This window comes from Pristis pectinata, chromosome 24 (genome assembly GCF_009764475.1).
Source record: "Pristis pectinata isolate sPriPec2 chromosome 24, sPriPec2.1.pri, whole genome shotgun sequence".
In the NCBI taxonomy this organism is placed as follows: Eukaryota; Metazoa; Chordata; class Chondrichthyes; order Rhinopristiformes; family Pristidae; genus Pristis; species Pristis pectinata.
In genome coordinates this window covers 5,951,664-5,973,200 of record NC_067428.1, presented here as the reverse complement: position 1 = coordinate 5,973,200, position 21,537 = coordinate 5,951,664, and the positions used below count along the sequence as shown (strand labels likewise).

At 46.5% G+C, this 21,537-nt stretch overlaps 1 pseudogene and 1 gene segment (V, D, J or C); both read left to right on the top strand.

Annotated features, from left to right (window-relative positions):
- Window positions 1-14,448: 14,448 nt before the first annotated feature.
- On the top strand, window positions 14,449-16,917 carry LOC127582766 (immunoglobulin lambda-1 light chain-like; annotated as a pseudogene).
- A 1,357-nt stretch (window positions 16,918-18,274) lies between these two features.
- LOC127582702 (Ig lambda chain C region-like) lies at window positions 18,275-19,674 on the top strand. The segment is given in 2 exon segments: window positions 18,275-18,284; window positions 19,346-19,674. Coding segments are annotated over 2 exon segments (339 nt in total).
- The last annotated feature ends 1,863 nt before the right edge of the window (window positions 19,675-21,537 follow it).

Genomic DNA, 21,537 nt, shown 5'->3' with positions numbered 1-21,537 from the left:
ACCAAGACAGAGAAACAGTGAAAATAGGCGCAGGAGTGGGCCATTCAGCCCCTTGTTTCTGCTGCCCCATTCAACACAATCACGGCTGATCATCCACTTCAGTACCTGTTCCCACCTTCTCCGCCTATCCCTTCATCCCTTCAGTGCTGTGAAATAGATCCACCTCCTTCTTGAATATATTCAATGACTTGTCCTCCAACTCCTTCTGTGGTAGAAAATCCCACAGGTTCATCACTCTCAGAGTAAAGAAATTTCTCCTGAACTTAGTTCTAAAGTTCATTCCTCAGATCCTGTGACCCTCTAGTTTTAGACTCTCCAGTGATTGCTGAAATCTTCCCAGGAACGAAAGTCCAGTCCTGTTCAAATTTTACGGAGTACTGTGAGATCCCCTCTCATTCTTCAATGTTCCAATGAATAAAGTCCTAACCAACCTATTCTCCCTTCATACAGAAGTACTGACAGCAGCGAGAGCACAGAATGTACCCTGGTTGGGGACTTCAATGTCCACCACTGAAAGTGGCTTGGGAGCCCCACCACTGCAGGCTGACTGTGGACTGAAGGACGGAGCTGCCAAACTGGGTCTGCAGCAGGTAGTGAGTGAACTCACTTGGGAGTAGGCGTCCTCGGTTCCAGGACAGATGCAAGACTTTTGTCTCCCTGACACTGTGGGAAAATGCTGAGATTTGTTCTGTTCACCAAAAGCAGGACAGATCCAGTCCAGCTAATTGTTACCCAATCAGTCTACTCTTACTCACCAGCAAAGGTGGAAGGGGTCATCGACAATGGTATCAAGTGGCACTTATGCTGCAATAATCTGCTCACCGAAGCACAGTTTGATTTTCACAGAACCACTTGCCTTTAGATCTGTAGACAAGTCAGTGGGAGAGAGAGAATCAGATATATCCTGACAATAATGCATTCAACCCAACCATGTTCAGCTGCTTCATCAATGACCTTCCTTCCATTGTAAGATCCCTAGCCACAAGTGAGGTCCCGGAGGACTTGTTCCATTGTTCAAGAAGGGAAATAGGGATAATTCTGGAAACTGTAGACCAGTGAGTCTCACGTCAGTGGTCACAAAGCTATTGGAGAGGGTTCTGTGGGAGAGGATTTATGAACATTTGGAAAACTAGGGCTTATTTAGGGACAGTCAGCATGGCTTTGTGTGGGGCAGGTCATGACATATTAACTTGATTGAGTTTTCTGTGGAGTGACGAAGGGAATTGATGAGAATCTGGATATTGTCTACATGGATTTTAGTAAGACACTTGACAAAGTCGGCTCATACACTACGCAAAGGAAAATGTTGTGGTTGTTGTACGACGACCATCCCAGTCCCAGGACATGGTGCACGTGTTCCTCACAGCAGTGCATTCAACCCAGCTGTGCTCAGCTGCTTCATCAACTCCTCATGGGAGGCTCATCCAGAAGATTAAGATGGATGGATCCATGGTGACTTGGCTGGTTGGATTCAAAATTCACTTACCCATAGAAGACAGCGAGTAGTGGTCAATGGGACTGATTCTGGCTGGAAGTCAATGATGAGCAGTGCTCTACATGGATCCTTACTAGGACCTCTGCTGTTTGTGATGTATATAAATGACTTGGATGAAAACGTGGATGGGAGGGGTTAGTAAGTTTGCAGATGAAACAAGAATTGGTGGTGATGTGGAAAGTTTGGAGGATTGCCAAAGGATACAGTGGGATATGGATCATTTGCAGATGTGGGTGGAGAGATGGCAGATGGAGCTTAATCTGGCCACGTGTGACATGTTGCACATTGGGAGATCAAATATGAAGGGACAGTACACAGTAACGACTGGACCCTTAACCGCGTTGATGTACAGAGGGATGGTGGGGTCCAAGTCCATAGTTCCCTAATAATGGGTGCACAGGTTGATAGAGTGGTAAAGAAGGCATCTGGCATACTTGCCTTTATTAGTCAAGGCATTGAGCTCAAGCATCAGGAAGTTATGTTGCAGCTTTATTTAACTCTGGTTAGGCTGCATCTGGAATATTGCATTCAGTTCTGGTCGCCCCATTATAGGAAGGATGTGGAAGGTTTGGCGAGGGTGCAGAAGAGGCTTACTAGAATGCTGGGCATGTGATATCAGGAGGCATTGGACAAACTTGGGCTATTTCCTCTGGAGGAGAGGAGGCTGAGGGAAGACCTGATGTAAGTTTTCAGATTATGAAGGCAGATATAGAGAAGACGGCTGGCATGGTTTTTCCAGGGTTGAAATGTCCAGTACTGGAGGGGCATACATTTAAGGTGAGAGGGGGGAGGTTCAAAGAGATGTGTGGGACAAGTGAGAGTGATGGGTGCCTGGAATGAACTGCCGGGTGCAGTAGTGGAGGCAAATACAATAGAAGCACTAAAGAGGCTCTCAGATGGGCACATGGTTGTGCAGAGAATGGAGGGATATGGACATTGTGTAGGCAGAAAGGATTTGTTTACTTAGGCATTTACCTACCAGTTTAATTAGTCAGGAACAACATCATGGTCTGAAGGGCCTGTTCCTACGCTGTACTGTTTGATATTCCATGTTCTGTGTTCAGAAGCAAGAATGTCGACTGATGATTGCAACTCCTCAGCAAATGGACCAGTTCATAACTGCAGGCAGCTAGATGTGGACAACATTCATGCATGGGCTGATAAGTGGAAAGTAATGTTCACTTGACAGAAATGCCGGATTAGGTTCATGCCCAAGAATTTGCATCAAACTACCTGCCTCTCACCATCACAAAGTCTTTCTGACGTTTATAAGGTTAAAGACAAGATCATAATGGAATACTCCCCACCTGTGGTGATGAGTACAGCTCCAACAACATTCCAGGTGCTCAGAGAAGAACAAGGGAGCCCAATTGATTGGCAGCCGATCCACCACCATGAACATACATTCCCTCCACCACTGGTGTACAGTGGATGCAGTGTGTTCCATTTACAAAATGTGCTGCTGTTACTTCCTCAGGCTGCTCCAACAGCACCTCCCAAACCTGTGAGCTCTGCTTCCAAGAAAGCAAGGGCAGAATGTGCAGGAGAGCACCACCACCTGCAGGTTCACTTCCAAGTCACACACCGTCCTGACCTGGAAATATATTGATGGACCTTCATTGTTACTGGGTCTCATTCCTGGATCTCCCATCCAACAGCACTGTGGGAGTTCCTTCACGAGAGGGACTACAAAAGTTCCAGAAAGCAGTGGGACCCGGTGCATGATCTGTCCCAGGACAGGCAGCTTAATGGGCTGCTGAGAACTGTGGAGGGTGAAGTACAGGAGGTTGCCTACGAGAGCACAGCAATAGTCAGGTCTAACCATCATGTTAATGTGGTCAAACAAATGATCCAAATCAAACAGCAACACAATTCATTAATGCACCCAAAATTGGACTGTTTTGCCTTGATGTCTTGGGGAAGAATGGAGTGGCTCAGGCACAGGGCTGCAGATTTACTTCCCCCAACATATTCACCAGCAGCTTCACTGGAAATCCTGGCTGAGTTCTGATTTGTAAGCCTGGACATCTCGAGGAAGGTCTCATTGCATTGTCCAAGAACAGGGATAAGCCAGTGCACCTTCCTAGACAGCAAAATCTCCCACTGCTGTCAAAGGTTATTTAATCGTCTTCACCCAGAGAGAGTCAACAGACCAGGTCAAGTCTGTGTACATGTAAAGGTCAGAAAGAGACACAAACACATTGATTCTCAAGGTAGAAAGACAGGAGGCAAAATCAGGCCACATCCCAGAGCTCAACCAGCAGCAGTGGGACCCGGTGCATGATCTGTCCCAGGACAGGCAGCTTAATGGGCTGCTGAGAACTGTGGAGGGTGAAGTACAGGAGGTTGCCTACGAGAGCACAGCAATAGTCAGGTCTAACCATCATGTTAATGTGGTCAAACAAATGATCCAAATCAAACAGCAACACGATTCATTAACGCCCCCAAAATTGGACTGTTTTGCCTTGATGTCTCGGGGAAGAATGGAGTGGCTCAGGCACAGGGCTGCAGATTTACTTCCCCCAACATATTCACCAGCAGCTTCACTTTTCATGTTTCTTTAGCTCAACAAGAACAACCTGCATTTAAATAGCACCATTAAATTGTAAACCTGCAAATTCATATTCTGGGCTTTGACTCTGAGATTAATGAACATAACTCAACAGTAGAAGTCAAGGAAAATCATTTTGGTTTTTGATATGGGGCAGGTTCATAAGGCCGCCCCATGGTTCTGGGGAAGCCCAAGGGGGAGCTGTGTGAGCTGGAGGGGGCAGCATTGAAGAGTTGTTGATAAAAGGGAAAACCCGGGTTGGAGTCAAGAGCACCAACTGAGGGCAATGTTATAACTGGGTTCAGGGGGCCATGTGAAGCAAGAGGCAAACACCCCCTTGAAGGGAAAGGGCATAACGGCCCAACCGACCCTATCCCAGTGCACCACAGACTGAGGACCTGATCGAGGCTCCAACCGAGCAGATCCAGGAACCTGAGTCCTTCCCTGGAGAGGTCCACAAAAGAGAGCTCCACCTGGAAAGAAGCGTGAGGGGGTGGGGAATGTAGGAATTAGAAAGGTCGGAAGCTTGGAGGCTGCTGGGGTTCTGGCTGATGTTGGGGTGTCTGAATGCATGAGTTTGTATGGTCAATATCTTCCAAACTTTCTTTGATTTAAAGCCTTAAAATTTAAAATATGTCCTTGAAATGTGCAGATTGTGTTATAACTTTAAGAGAGAGAGAGAGAGAGAGAGAAATGCTGTTGACTGCTGTTCTGTGTTCATAGGATACTGAGTTAGTTGAATTAATCCTAGTTATATCACAAGGAATTGGATGTGGCTAAGGGAAATATTCTGTGAAATTCAATAGGATATTAGGTTGCAGGACCTCTTACTTTTAAGTGGCTGTGTCACTGCGTGAACAAGCTGTGTGAAGCAGAGAGCTCTGTCAGCTCTGCCTACTAATTCACTCTCCTCTATTCTGTGGCCTGAGAGTTAAGCATTTATTTCACTGTAGGACCTAAGGGTTTTCTGATTTACCATTATTCTCTTTTCTTTTTCCTTTGTTTATTTTCTGACTTAAATTTGGATGAAATAATGACTTGGATTCTTCAAGCCTTTTCGCAGTTCTCTTCAGTGTGGTACACTCCGTGTGGGTCTCCCATTGCAGGTATGAGATCAGAATCAGAGTCAGATTTATTATCACCGTCTTATGACCTGAAATGTTTTGTTTTATGAGAGCAGTCCAGTGCAACGACATAACATAGCCATAAATTACAAAATAAATAAATAGTGCAAATAAAAAGGAATAATGAGGTGGTGTTTATGGGTTCATGGACCGTTCAGAAATCTGATGGCGGAGGGGAAGAAGCTGTTCCTGAATCATTGAATGTGGGTCTTCAGGCTCCTGCACCTCCTCCCCAATGGTAGTAACAAGAAGAGGGCACGTGCCAGATGGTAAGGGTCCTTAGTGATGGATGCCGCCTTCTTGAGGCACCGTCTCTTGAAGATGTCCTCAGTGGTGGGGAGGGTTGTGCCCATGATGGAGCTGGCTGAGTCTACATCCTTCTGCAGCCTCTTACGATCCTGTGCATTGGAGCCTCCGTACCAGGTGGTGATGCAACCTGTCAGAATGATCTGCACTGTACATCTGTAGAAACTTGCAAGAGTCTTTGGTGATGTACCAAATCTCCTCAACCTCCCAATGACGTAGAGCTGCTGGCGTGCCTTCTTCATGATTGCAGCAATGTGTTGGGCCCAGGACAGATCCTCTGAGATGTTGACACCCAGGAAATTAAAGCTGCTCACCCTTTCCACTGCTGACCCTTCAACAAGGACTGGTGTGTGTTCTCCCGCCTTCCCCTTCCTGAAGTCCATGACCAATTTCTTAGTCTTGCTGACGTTGAGTGCAAGGTTGTTGTTGCAACACACTCAACCAGCTAATCAATCTCACTCCTGTACGCCTCCTCGTCGCAATCTGAGATTTCAACAACAACAGTGGTGTCATCTGCGAATTTATAAATGGCGTTTGAGCTGCGCTTAGCCACACAGTCCTGAGTGTCGAGACAGTACAACAGTGGCTAAGCACACATCCTTGAGGTGCGCCTGTGTTGATTGTCAGAGAGGAGGAGATGTTATCCCCGACCTGTACTGACTGTGGTCTCCCAATGAGGAAGTCGAGGATCCAGTTGCATAAAGAGGTACAGAGGCCCAGGTTTAGAATCTTGGTGATTAATACTGTGGGGATGATGGTGTTGAACGCTGATCTGTAATTGATAAACAGCAGCCTGACGTATGTTCTGCTGTTGTCTTGGTGCTCCAATGCAGAGTGGAGAGCCAGTGAGATTGCATCCGCTGCAGACCTGTCGCGGCGGTAGGCAAATTGCAGTGGGTCCAGGTCCTTGCTCAGGCAGTAGTTAATTCTAGCCATGACCAACCTTTCCATCTCCACTTATTAAATGTTGTTGATTCAGATTTCCTACTTTGGGAAATAGTTTGGGACAGTTCAGAGTAATCTCAACTATGGTGTTATTCATTGAGAATATTTTATTCCCAAAGTACTGGTCCTGATGTTGGTCAAGGAGCACTGGTAAAAGTGATGTCAATTGACATCAGACTGAAATGCACCAATGCTTGGAGTCAAACTTTGCACAAAGGGAGGTCAAGCATCCCAGAACATCACTGCAGGAGTTCCTCAGGACAGTGTCCTCAGCCCAACCATCTTCAGCTGCTTCATCAATGACTTTCTTTCTATCATAAAGTCACTGATGATTGCAGAATGTTCAATTCTGGTTGCAACCCCACAGCCAATGCTGCAGCCCATGCCTGTGTGCCACCTAGACCGAGACAACATTCAGAAATGGGTTGATAAGTGGCAAGTGATACTTGCACCACCGTATTGACAGCAAATAACCATCTCCATGAAGACAGAATTTAACCACCTATCCTTGACATTCAATGACATTACCATTCCTGAGCCCCGTCTATGAATATCCTGAGTTCAAACACAACTGGACCAGCCAAATAAATACCATGGCTCCAGGAGCGGGTCAGAGGCTGGGTAACCTGTGGACAGTGACTCACCTTCTGACATCTCAAGGCCTTTCCACTATTTACACAGCAGAAACCAGAAGTGTGCCAGGATACTCTCCACTTACCTGGATGAGTGCAGTGCCAACAACTCTCAAGAAGCTCAGCATTATCCAGGATAAGGCAGCCCATTTAACTGGCACCTCCGGAACTGACTGAACCATTCATTCCCTCCACCACTGCCCACAGTAGCTGCAGTGCAGAAAATCTACAAAATGCACTGCAGTTATTCACTCACCTCCTCTGACAGCATCTCCCAAACCACGACCTCGACCACCTAGAAGGTCAAGGGCAGCAGATGCAGAGGAACACCACCACCTGCAGGTTCCCCTCCAATGGCCAAATCATCCAGACCTGGAAATATATCCCTGGTCCTTCACCGAAGTCCTGGAACATTCTCCCCAACATCACTGTGGGAGCACCTTCCCCAGAAGGAGAGCAGTGGTTCAAGACCACAATTCACCACCACTGCAGTGATATTCTGGTTCTGGGATGCTTGTCCTCCCTTTGTGCAAAGTATGGCTCCAAATATTGGTGCATTTTATTCTGATGCCCATTGATGTGACTTTTACCAGGGCTCCTTGATGCCACACTCAGTCCAATGTGGCTTTGATATCAAGAGCAGTCACCGTCACACTGCCAGCCCACTCAATGCTCCCAGTCCAGCTGATGTTGCAAAATCCTCCTCACAAACATCTGGGACTGGCATCTAAATTGGGGGAGCCGAACAATGGGCTAGTTCAGCAACAGCCTGACATGATTGTACTCACAGAAGTATACCATGCAGACAATGTGCCAGACTCCTCACTCACCATCCTGGGTAAATGGTCCCAAAGGAAGGACAGACTCTCTAGAGGTGGGGGCGTAGTGGTGTACAGGCAGGATGGATGAGCCCTTGATGTCGTGAGCATTGAATCCAGGCACAGTGATGTTTCATATCATCAGTTCATACATAGACAAGGAAACCTCCTCCTGATTACTGCCTCCTGGCCTCCCTCCAATGATGAATCAGTGCTCCTCCATGTTGAGAAACACTTGGGGAAAATACTGAGAGGAGCAAAGACACAGAATGTTCTCTGGGATGTCAATGACCATCACCAAGGGTTGGCAGAGTCCGGAAAGACAGAGCTGCCAGATTCAGCCTGTGGCAGGTAGTGAGTGAACAACACCAGGCAGAAACATATTTGACCTCAACATCACCAATCCACCTCTGGCAGATGCATCTGTCAATGACCGCACTGGTAGAAGTGACCACTGGAGCGTCCTTATGGAGACTATTCCCATCTTCTCATTGAGGACTCCCTCTATTGTGTGGGGTGTTGTGCAGCATTACAGACACGTTACGTGGAACAGACTTAGAACAGGTCTGGCAGCTCAAAGCTGAGGCTCTGTGGACCATCAGCATCGGCAGAGATGTCCATCTCCACAGTCTGTAACCTCACGGCCCAGCACGTCCCTCACTCTGCCCTCACTATTGAGCCAGGGCATCAGCTCTGGTTGAATGAGGAGTGCGGAAGGGCTTCTGGGAGCAACACCAGACGTACCCAACACTGATGAGATGTCAGCAGGGAGAAGCTGCAACACAGGACCACACGCACAGTAAACGTCAGAAACAGTGTGTAGCGGACAGAGCTGAGGGATCTCACATCCATTGGATCAGATCAATGGTCTGAGTCCTACCACATCGAGTTATGAAGGAGGAGGTTCCAAGAACATCCCCATCATCAATGCTGGTGCAGCCCAGCCAGTGAGTGGTGAAGTAAAGGTTGAAATGTTCACAGCCATGTTCATTATTAAGTTCCAAATAGATGATGCACCTCAATGTCCTCCTGAGATCCCCACTGTCACAGAAACCAGTCTTCAGACAAGTCAATTCACCACACGTGATACTAAGAATCAGCTGAGGTCACTGAAGACAGCAGAGGCTCTGGGGCCAGACAACATCCCAGTTGTAGTACTAAACACATGTACCCCAGAACTAGCTGTGCCTCCACCAAGCAGTTCCCGTACTGTTACAACACTGGTATCTGTGTCACAATGTGGAAAATTGTCCAGGTATGTCCTACTCACAAAAATAAGTGCAAATTAAATCCAGTGAATTACTGTTTAATCATCAGTAAGGTGATGCAAGCTGTTGTCACCAGTGACACTAACTCAACAGTGACCTACTCACCAATGCCCAGTTTGGATTTCCCCAGGACCACCTGCCCTGTACCTCATCATAACTTTGACCCAACATGGACCAAACAGCTGAAGTGCAGAGACTGAAACTATTTTTTATTGACAAACAAATCAAAACATTTTTTTAGAATTCAAAACTGAATTCTATGATGACCAGTCATCATTGACAACTGTAGTTTTCAAGTCTTTAAGTCTGAAAATAATCTTGGGAAAGACTGAATAGCTTACACTGGCATTCAACAAAATCCTTTAGTCAATGTTGAATGTTGCATTTCATTTCAGACATTTATAACCCATCAGTCCTTTATCCTTTTTGTTGAGATCAAACAACTACTAAAAACAAGATAATCCACTAGAAGTGCAAAAAACATGATCAATATAAGGACTAGCGTGTGGGGAATAGATTATTCTGAATAAGGAAGAGAATATTTGAAGTTTCTCCAAACAGTCACAAGGTATTTTCCAAAGTAGAAATTCAGAATCAATAAGAATACCGTGAATCTTATACCTGGAATTAAAGACCCAAACATTGCAAGCTGCACTGACCAGAATTGCAAAAGCTATTGTGAAAATCAGGTCATTATTTCTTCCAAATTTAATTCAGAAAATAAACAAATGAAACAGAAAAGAGAAGGAAGCAGAAAAACATGAGGTTAAGGGGGGGGGGGGGGGAAGTCCCTGCTGAATTTTTTTTGTGAGGAGCCATGGTGAATAAAGGTAAATCCTGAAAACTTTTAGGTTCCATAGTGAAATAAATCTTTAACATTCAGGGCAAAGAATACAAGAGAGTGAGTAAGTGGGCAGAACTGACAGAGCTCTCTCCTTCACACAGCCCATACACACAGTGACATGGTCTTCTCAAATGTAAGAGGTCCTGCAATTTAATATCCCATTCAATTACACAGAATATTTCCCTTAGCCACTCCCAGTTCTTCGTGACATAATTAGGTTTAACCCAACTAACTCAGCATCCTCTGAGCACAGAACAGCAGTTAACAGCATTTTTACTTCCTCTCTCTCTCTCTGTCTCTCCCCCCTTTCCTTCTCTCTATCTCTCTCACTGTGTAAATCAATTTGAATTCAAAATTTCCTGCATTTCTGCAACATTTTAAAATCACATGGGATGGCTTTCTGAACATGCTCCCCATCAAAATACATCGTGATTTTCATTAACTTGTACCGTTATGCATGATCATTAATCTCAGAATCAATATCCAGAATACAGATTTACAGTTTTACCATTTTAATGGTGCTAATTAAATGCAGGGTGTTCTTTTTGAGATTGAAAATCATGATAAGTGACACTACGGGTGAATACATTAGGGATGTAAATCTGCAGCCCTGTGCTTGAGCCACTCCATTCACCCATGAGACACCAAGGCAAAACAGTCCAATTTTGGGTGCATCCATGAATTGTGTTGCTGTTTGATTCAGATCATTTGTTTGACCACATTAACATGATGGTTAGACCTGACTATTGCTGTGCTCTCGTAGGCACCGTCCTATCCTTCACCTTCTACAGTTCTCAGCTGCCCATTCCACAGCCTGTCCTGGGACAGATCGTGCACTGGGTCCCACTGCTGCTGATTGAGCTGTGGGATGTGGCCTGATTTTGCCTCCTGCCTTTCTCCCTTGAACGTGTTTGTGTCTCTTTCTGACATTTACATGTACACAGACGACTTGGGCTGTTGACTTCCTCTGGGTGAAGAAGATTAAATAACCTTTGACTGCAGTGGGAGGGTTTGCTCTCTCAGAAGGTGCACGGGCTTATCCCTGTTCTTGGACAATGCAATGAGACCTTCCTCGAGATGCCCAGCATTACAAATCAGAACTCAGCCAGGATTTCCAGCCTCCTGCTCACCATCAGTGACCCTGATTGCTGGGTGTGAGAGGAGGGCAGCACTGGGCCGGTTGGGTTCACTTGCACTTGTCTGTCCACACTCACTGTCCGGCTTCCCACGGGAAGAGTGGTCACTGGGTCAGTGGGACTGATGCTGCTGATGCACAGACCAGGCTGATACACAGATTTCAGAAACTGAGGGAAGATTTGACCAAATCAAAGCAAGAAAGCAAAACCATAAGAATAAAAAGATACAAAATGTCTCTTTAAGTTCAGGTGGATGTAAAGTGTATCACATTGAACAGAAAATACATCTCGACATCTCACTTAATTTCTGCATTCCTTTGATTTCAATGGAAAGGAAGCCAAGCTTTGACAATGTAATGGGGGTGAATTCACTTTCACCTATTTCAACCATGGGCCCTGATCAGCATTTCCTTCCCCCAGAATTCAGTGAATAAATCTGTGGGATGAAGTTACTCAGGCAACCAACATGGCAGAAATTCTGAAGCGATGCTTGTTCTGACTGCCACAACACAAAGAGAGCACCAGAGATAATGTCCCTTTAAGCAGTCAAGTGCCTGATAGATACTTAAAGTAACTTCAGGTGGAACAGAAACTGTGATATTTGGGTTGTGTGGTATAAAAGGCAGATGTAAACATTTTGTCTCAGTTCTGGGCAGTCCCTCTCCTTAAAATAACAACTCATTTCCTGCTGGGGCTGCAGGTGTTTGCTATTTTCACACCAAGAAAGCAGCTGATCTGTGGTGCAGCAAAGTTCTATTTTTAATTTTTATTTACAAATTTGGAGCATTAAAATGATTCATTTCTCCCACATTAACACAGCTCAATAATGTCCAATATCCCATTGATTTCTTTCGCACTGGATTAGGTTACAGACCTGCTCCATTCATAATTTAGTGCAGTTTGAGGAGGCTGTTAACTGTAATCTGATTGGTCCTGTACCAACCCTCTGCAGCCTTGCCTTAACCAATGACCTTTCTGTATTGACATGAATGCTGTTGGCTTTCAAAGTCCTCTTTTTATTTCATCTTGAAGATACACTCAAAATAAATGTTATCCATGAATGGCTTTTAGTATTCTCCTGTCCTGGTGGTAGAAAGCAAATTGGAATACAATAGTCGGATGACATTAGTGCTTCGGTAATATTTACAGTGTCAGTTTCTAGAAAGTGAAGTGAGTTGATTCACATTGGAAACACTGGAATCTCTGCAACTGTCTCTACAATAAGTGAAGAGTTCACTTAAGAGTTAACCTCAGACCAACGATGTAAAAACAGTCCTGCAAGTCCCATCCCCCTGCCCTCTCCCCACAAACTTGCAGATTCAGATACTTATCCAGCTCCTTTCTGAACATTGCAATTGAATCTCCCTGCATTAATATCCCTGGCAGTGCATTTCAGTCTCTCACCTCTCACCGCGTAAGGAGATTCTCTTCACGTCACGTTTGCCTTTCGTTGTCCTTTTCATTCCATGACCCCTGGTTCTTGGACCTCCTCCGATGGAAACAGTCTCTCCCTTTCTACTCTGTGCCCTCCATGATATAAAAATAAACGATCCTTAGCGTAACTCTATTAAAAGGCCGGCGATCGGGTTCAATTCTGGCCGCCGTCTGTAAGGAGTTTGCACGTTCTCCCCGTGTCTGTGTGGGTCTCCTCTGGGTGCTCCGGTTTCCTCCCACATTCCAAAGACGTACGGGTTATTTGGTTAACATGGTTGTAATTGGATGGCGCGGGCTCGTTGGGAAGGGCCTGTTACCATGCTGTATAAATAAAGTTTAAGAATATAGCAGGTTTATACCTTGTGGAAGGAGATTGGATCTGTTTAATTGGGCATCATGTCCCAGTTCTGTCCTGTCCCATGTTCTATGGACCAGTTGTGCCGCTGTTCCATCCAGGACCACATCCCTTTTCTACCCATGACATCAGTACCGACATGGACCACCAGTCCTGGCTGTTCACTCTCCTCCTCCAGAATTTTCTGCAATTCAGTGAAATCATTGACACCAGGTGCCACGGAGACAACAAACCCTCCTGGAATCCACAGAAACACTGGTCTGCTCCCTATTAGAATCCCTTCTCCTGTACCTCTCCAGACCATTTACCTCTCTCCCTGCATAACTGACCCACCTGTGTGGCGGTTTCTCCATCCCCAGGGGAAAACTCTCCCCAGTCAGTACTCTGAATATCATGCAGTTAGAGAGCCGGGTGACCTCAGGGCTCTCCTGACTCATCTGCCTGCTCTTCTCTGTATGTCTGCCGGTCTCCGGGTCCCCCGCTGCCTGCACTCACTTCAGCTGCAGGATGACCACATCCTGAAACCTGCTGCACACGAAACCTTCAGCCTTGGGAATGGACTGTTGTTGCTCGAGCTCCTCCAGCTGCCAACACTTCCTGTCCCTGTGGTTGTCCAGGGAACGGGAAGCATCACGAGGTCCCACATTGCCCAGGATGCCCATTCCCATGGCTCTGAAATTCCCTGCCAGGCCTGTTTTTATAAAGACGACCTCAAAACACCATTACTAGTCAATGCCTTATTGCCTGACTTACCCAACAAACTTATTTAATTCCCTGGGTCTTTGATGAAGCCAAATGCTTGTGTTAGCTCAATGGGACCCTGTCTTCTGCGCTCCATTTACTCCAAAATATTTATCCAGACCCTGAGACGCTGGTCAAACTCGGATTTTGCACATTCCTGGAATGTGGCTATCACTGGCAAAGCCGACATTTGTTGCCATCCAGAGGTGGCCGGAGAAGGCGAGGGGTGAGGGTCTTCTACTGGTGGTTGTAGACAACGGGCTGGTTTGCGAGGCCACCAGAGGGCCTGGTGTGGGACTGGAGACGGACACAGACCCGGTAAAGATGGGAGGCTCCCGCCCACAAAGGGTTAATGAGTCTTCCAGTGTTTCGGGCCGTCCGACAGTTCACTGTTACTGAGACCAGATTTCATCCCCACATTTAGACCGAATTCAAACCCTCAATCTGTCAGGGTGGGGTTGAACTCAATGTCTGATTGACTGATGTGGGAACTGGAAGCCTGCAGTGTCCTACCCTGTTGTAACTGGAGGTGTGAGGGGCATCTCTGGACTGAGGGGTGGAGTGCGGCAACAACTGAATCAGGGGAATGAAAAGGGAGAAAGTGGGAAACATCATACAATGAGCGACCTGCTCATTCCCGGGTTGTTTTGAACAGATCAGTCAGTTGCCGACAGTGTCACCGCCTCAAGTCGACGGTGTCTGACGGCGAATGGGAGGGTTTCAGATCCTTGCTCTCGTTGGTCAGTGTCAGTCACCCTGATTTGCATGGATTTCCTCCCTGGTGTGAATGGCTCTATAACTGGGTTCCATCGGCAGCGGCGGCCACAGTCTGTCACTGATACAGCGGCTGAAGGGAGGCAGGAAGCTGACGGGCAGCAACGATGCGGACGCTGTGCTTTATTTGGTCTCTGGCACTGTGGCTGGGCTGTAAGTACAGGCAGCAAGTCTGCACCGCCAGCAGTTGCTGATGTGGGCTCTTGGGGTCACATTAAAGAGTCAACGATTGAAGTTGAATCCCTGCTCTTTTCCAGCTGGAGAGTCCCAGACCCTGACTCAGCCTCCGACCGTGTCGGTGAATCCAGGAGCCACGGCCACGCTGGAATGTAAAATCGGGAAGAAGGATGATGTTTATGTTTTTTTTGGCACAAGCAGACACCAGGAACAACTTCACAGTTTATCCTGTATTAACAGCACTCACACAGCGCCCCGACCTATGGGCCTGGGTTTAACAGCGACCGTTTCACGTCGAAAGCCAACGGCGCCGGCACGGTTTACCAGTTGATCATAAAGAACGTGGAGGTGAATGACGCTGCCGTCTATTACTGTCTGAAGTCGGTGTCAGCGATCCGTGTTTAGGGTGTTCGGACCAGGGACGAACCTTTGTTACCTTTGTTACAGGTAAGTGTCTGGGAAATCCTTTCTGCAATTGCTGACGGCATGAATACGGTCACCTGGCAATTAATAACTTATACGTTTTAATTTCCTGGCGAATTTTACAATGAAAATGTTGATTTACAATCCAATCCTGTTTCGTGTCCAGCGTCAGTTCTGCTCGATGTGTTCAGTGAATTGTTACCGTCTCTGAATGATCACATTTCTCTTTTCAGTCGTGTTTTCTGATAAACCCTGGGTTAACCCTTTGTGTGAATTTGTGCGATTTCTGGTGCCGTGTGCTGCGTCCCTGACATCTTTAATGTTGTGTTTCTGACACGAACTCTTCCTCTCTCTGAGTTTGCGACGCTCAATCCAGTTAGTCTGTCCTCTTCTTGTTCCAGATTCCTAAAGTGGGGCCCGGAGTCTCACTGGGGACAGGACATTGCCGACTGAAGACAGCCCACGGTTGTCAAGACAGGAGAATGCCAGCGAAACCTCCATTGGACTTTCACTGAACCTGCAATCCTCCCAGTGAGGGTGGAATCTCCTGCAGACACCCATCCAATAAAAGCCCCTCTCCCATTGCCCAGTCCTTGCCCCCTCTCTCCTGCCATCTATTTCCTTGAGCGCTGCTCCTTTCCGGGGACCGCTGCTCAGCGATTGCGGTCGCTGCACCGACTGAGGCCGGAGCTCCGGGTCTGGGGAGAATCCCACCTCCCCTCCCCCACAGTGAGAGGGAGCCGAATCCCTCGACATCATCCCAGATCACAGAGCGACCTGCCTTGTCCTGCTCCGTGAAGCTCAGGACCGCGCACCTTGTGCCCTCGCCCACTGGGGCAGTGCAGAGTGTGAGATGGGTTTATTCTCCCGACAGCAGTGGGTGGCACAGCGGGGGCATTAGTGATGGGTGGGTGGGGAGAAGGGAAGAGGAGCAACGTGTCGCTGGTGGCACCGTGAGTGGGCACATTAAACTGATGCGGGGTCGCTGTTGGTGCCGGTGTGTGTCTCAAGTCCGTTAATGACTCGGTGCCGAAAGCCTCACCCGTTGGAGTAGATTTTCCACTGGCAATCCCTGGTCCCAGAGCAAGGGGTGACTGATTGGTGGTCGGAAGTGGGATCATGGATCCCTCCCTTCACGAACCAGAGGTACTGAAGCCAAGTGAGACCTCCCTGGGCGACCCTCCCCCAATCAGCTCCTGAGGCACAGGCCGGGGTAGACCCTGGGAGCTGGAGGCGAAGTCACCGAGCGGGTGATGCTGGAAATCAGAGAGTCACCAGGAGGATCTTAAAACAAGAACTTGACCTCAAATATATCGTTCTTCAGTGTTGGCCAACATCCACTGTCCTCCATGGACACTGCCCTGTCCCTCAGTGAGACTCGGGCCCCACTATAGTAAGCTGGAACATTTCACTCGCGCTTCTCTCAAGCTGTGAAATGACGCGAGTTCCTCTGTGAACTGAAACACGTCTTCTCTTGTTCCCGTTCCAGCTCAGCAGCTCCCGGACCCTTCAGTAAAACTGCTTGGGCCTTCAGCCGAGGAGATCTCCGCTAAAGGAGCGGACACCTTAGTTTGCCTGGTCAGTAAACTGTCGGTGGGTTCCCTGCCGTCAGCTGGACAGTGGACGGGAGTCCGACGAGCAGTGAGGTGGAAACCAGCGCGGTGAGGCGGAACACGGACAACACCTCCAGTCTCAGCAGCTACCTGACGGTGCCCGGCACAGACTGGAGCAGTGGGAGGGTGTACTCCTGCACAGTTCAACAAGGAGCAGCCTCGAAAATATCCACAATTGTCGCACAGTCCAGCTGTTGAACAGAGCGCGGCTGCGGGCGTGTTTGCTCCCTGATTACCGGGAGATCATTGCCTTGCATCTGTCACTCTACCACGCCTTTGGCCCCCCGCCACTCTGCGTTCTGCATTCAATGTATTTTGTACTTCTGCTTTACTTCCCGGAATTCTGCTGTGTCAGTTGAATATTTTGTACCAGAAGTTACTTTTCCTTCCCTTGTTTCTCCTATCAAGAGGCTACACAGGGCAAAAGCGACCAATTACTTGGCTTAATTGAAAACTGCAGTTGAAAAGAGAGGTTTCCTCAGCACCAGTCATGGACTTAATCAAAATAAAGGAATGCATTGTGATCTATCATTTGTATCAAAGTGTAACGGCGATTAACTATTAATAATAATTGTCAATAGAATATAGAACATTACAGCACAGTACAGGCCCACAATGTTGTGCCAACATTTTATCCTGCTCTAATATCTGTCTAACCCTTCCCTTCCACAAAACCCCCCTCCCCCCGCACCCCCCCCCCACCCCCTCCCATTTCTATGCAGGAGGTATCTTTTGGGTGCGCCTTGCGACCTTTGTGTTCTTTCCCATCCTGATACATTCGGCCTGGCGAAGGAGGAGACCAACCCTTTGCCCCAGTGCTGGGATTGATTCGTGCAGTCAATGTGGTTAACCACACTTGTTTATTATCACTTTCACGTCGATCGAGATACAGTGAAAAGCTTTTGTTTGCGTGCCATCCAGGCAGATCATGCCATACATATGTGCATCGAAGTTAAAAATAGTGGAACAACTGTGATAAATGTAATGAGAGGATCTGCTGGGGACAGCTCGCAGAGAATTGCCACACTCCTGTGCTGTCTTAGAGTGCAAGATAAGGTGGTGATGAAGGCATATGGGATACTTGCCTTTATTACTCTGGGGCACAGAAAATAAGAGCAGGGATGTTATGGTACAACTATATAAAACATTGGTTTGGCCACAGCTGGAGTACTATGTGCAGTTCTGGTCACCACACTATAGAAAAGATATGATGATATTGGAGAAGGTGAAGTAGGGAATCACCTGGATATTATTGCCTGGGATGGATTGATTGGGTGCAATTATGAGGAGAGACTGGATAGGCTGGGTTTGTTTTCCTTAGAGCAGAGGATGCTGAGGAGGGAGATAGGGTAAATAATTGGAAAACTTCCCTCTCAGCAGAGGTGACTATGAACAGGGGGTAAAGAATTTAAGGTAAAGAATTAGAGGTGTTTTGAGTGAAGTCAGAAGTAACTATGGTCTGACCACATTCATTCAAAGAGATTTCCCTTTGAAAGATGGTTTTGTCTGTTGGCGTAACATCTGCTTTATAAAATAATAAATTGGGTAATGTTTGAGCCAGTCAGATTAATAGCAGCGTTGGTTTCCCGGCGTCACAATATGAGATGAAAAACACTGGTTGGACACTAAGTGGAGACGATGTACCTTCGTAAAGATCAAGCCACAAAGATAAGCAATTATATGGGTGTCTTGAAAACATTAAGGTGGATAAGACCCTGGGGCCTGATGGGATCTATCCCGGGATTCTGAGGGAGGCAAGGGAGGAAATCATTGAGGTCTTGACAGAGGTCTTTGTATCCTCTTTAGCCACTGACCAGGTGTTAGAAGCCTGGAGGATAGACAAGCAAGGACACCACAGGCATGTGAGCCTTACATCAGTGATAGGGAAATTACTGGGAAAGGTTCTTAGGGACGTCCATTTGGAAACGCATGGACTTGTTAGGGACAGTCAGCATGGCTTTGTGTGTGGGAAGTCCTGTCTCACAAATTGGATTGAGTTTTTTGAGGAAGTGATGAAGATGATTGAGGGTGCGACAGTGGATGTTGTCTGCATGGACGTTAGTAAGGCCATTGACAAGATACCACATGGTGGGCTAGTCCAGAAGATTTAGTCACGTGGGATCCACGGTGAGTTGGCAAATTGGATGCAAAATTAGCTTGGTCATAGAAGCTGAAAGGTAGAGGGAGAGGGGTGTTGTTAGTGCTCCACAAGGATCAGCGCTGGGACCTTAGTTATTTGTAATATAAGTTAATGATTTGTTTGAAAATGTAGGTGGTCTGATGAGTAAATTTGCAGATGACACAAAATTTGCAGATAGTAAAGAAGTTTGTCAGAGGATTCAATAGGATATAAATCAGTTGGAAACTTGGGTGGAGAAATGGCAGATGGAGTTAAATCTGGACAAGTGTAAGGTGATGCACTTTGGGGGGGGGGGGTCAAATAAAGATGGATAACAAATGTCAATCTTGACAATGATGCCAATATGCTAGGATTTGATTTTGACAAAAAAAAACCCTACAGTGACTGTAATCTGCTAACAACAGCTGCTTAAAAAGCAAATTATTAATTTTATAGCTGTCATCTTAAATGGGGCAATGCCTTATCTCTTGGTGAGCTGGCGGGGTCCACGGTAGTAAGCTGGAAACTTTCTCACCTGCTGTTTTAAACTCTTAAGTGATGCTAAGCACCATATCTGATTCCTATTGCAGCGTGGCAGCTCCTTGAACCTTCAGTTAAGGAAATATCCATTAAAGGAGCGGACACCTTAGTTTGTCTGGTCAGTAAACTGTCGGTGGGCTTCCCTGCCGTCAGCTGGATAGTGAACGGGAGTCCGACGAGCAGTGAGGTGGAAACCAGCGCGGTGAGGCGGAACACGGACAACACCTTCAGTCTCATCAGCTACCTGACGGTTCCTGGCACAGACTGGAGCAGTGGGAAGGTGTACTCCTGCACAGTTCAACAAGGAGCAGCCTCGAAAATATCCGCAACAGTCGCACAATCCAGCTGTTTATTCAATAGAGAGAGGCTGCTTGCTTAGCGAGGAAGTGCGACTTTCATCACTCTGTCCGCTTCATTTCCTACGCCCACATATTGTAACTTTGGTATCTGTAGCATATTTTGCGAAGTGTAGTCTTTGCTTAATTGTTTGAGATGTTCATCGCTGCCCCCCGCCCAGTTTCCATCTAATGCAGTGGACTTCATAGCGGAATTAAAGCCATATTTATCTAATTCTAATCAGGCTGGTTTACTCTGCACCAGCGACAAATATATGAAGAATATTTGTGATCTCCCAAAAGTAACAAATGAACAACAATTAAAGAAAACAAATAAAGGAAACACAGAAACTTACCTAAGTCCTTATATTTTCTTTTGATCCTCGGGTGGACCTCACAGGTTCAGCAGCTTTGAGGCAGCCACAGAAATTTAGTCCAACTTGACACTTCATTCTTTAAGCTCGAGCGAGCAGGGAGCAACAACTGCACTGTTACAGCCGCTTTTTGTCCAGTGCACTAGCTTGTATTTTTTTTAAATTTCATGACCCTAGGAGAAAATAGAATTAATTCGTTGTTTCACTCTTCAGTTTCCCCTTCTTATCATCGGGACTAACCCAGCCCAAGGAAGATTGCAAAAGTTGGGCAGCCTCCAAATCAAAGCAGGATTGAAACAGTGCTAAAAGCCACCAAAGCGTCGATAAATGACCAGAGGGACAATTTGTGAAAGCAGCAATAGATTGGAACCGAAGGATGATGGATTTGGCAGCTCCAGGGAGAGAACTTTCACACTTTAGAAATGGGGAACACGTGGTGTAAGGAATGCATCTTGCCCAACAGCCACATCATTTTTGCAAACCTCTGCGCCTCTCCAGTGACAGGTAAGGAGCTGTGCATACAGACAAATGTTTGCAGCTTCCCATCAAAGTGGTAGCTGAGCTAGTGCAATGTGGCCCGAGGGAGCTATGTCAATGCCTCAGTAAACCACGTAGATCGCTATAGTGACGTGGCCATTGGGACATTCAGGTACCCAGATTTACATGATGCCTAAGCTTTTCCCCATCAGTCATATCAATAGAAGGGTCTAGAAGCGAGGAAATTTAATATTTAGTACAAAGTTAAAAGCGTTTAATAAAATTTCTAGCCTTCCTAGTTAAGGGCCTACATGACTTGCAGCATAGATTTACTCAGAAGGAAGTTACCATTGTAAATGGAGAGACCGAGTAAAAGTTTCTTATATTTCTTGGATTTTAAAAGAATGAAAGATCTCATTGAAATATTCATAGGTCTGAAAGGGTTGGATGTTAATGTGCTGTTTCCTCAGAATGGAGAATCTAGAACAAAGGGATACAGGATATTGGATTTCACTTTTCAGATGGATGTGAAGGGAAATTGGAGAATTTTCAATCTCGGAGAGCTCTGGAGGCTCAGTCACCGAGAATATTCATGAGAGAGATCAACATAGTTTCAGCTATCAAGAGAATCAAGTGATGTAGGGTTTGGGCATGAAAGTGCGATTGACGTTAAAGATCAGCCATGACCTTATGAAAGGTGGAAACGAGGGGCTAAATGGTATTTTCCTGCTTTTATTTCTTGTGTTCTACTGCTGCTAAGTGGTGGCGATTCACCATTTGACGTATTACAGTCTTTCTTGCGATAATACACCTCGGGGTAATTGACTAAAAAGTACCAGGGCTTAGACCTAGTGTCAATGAAGGTTCAAAGATATTTTTCCAAGTTATGCTGATGCACAAGTTGGGGGTGGGGGGAGGGGAACTTTCATGTGGCTGCATTCCTATACTCCTGCTTCCCTTGTCCATGTAAATTGAGACCTTGCAAGTTTGAGGGATGGTGTCAAAGGATTATTGGTGAGTAACCGTGGTGCATTTTGTAGATGGTTCATATGGCTG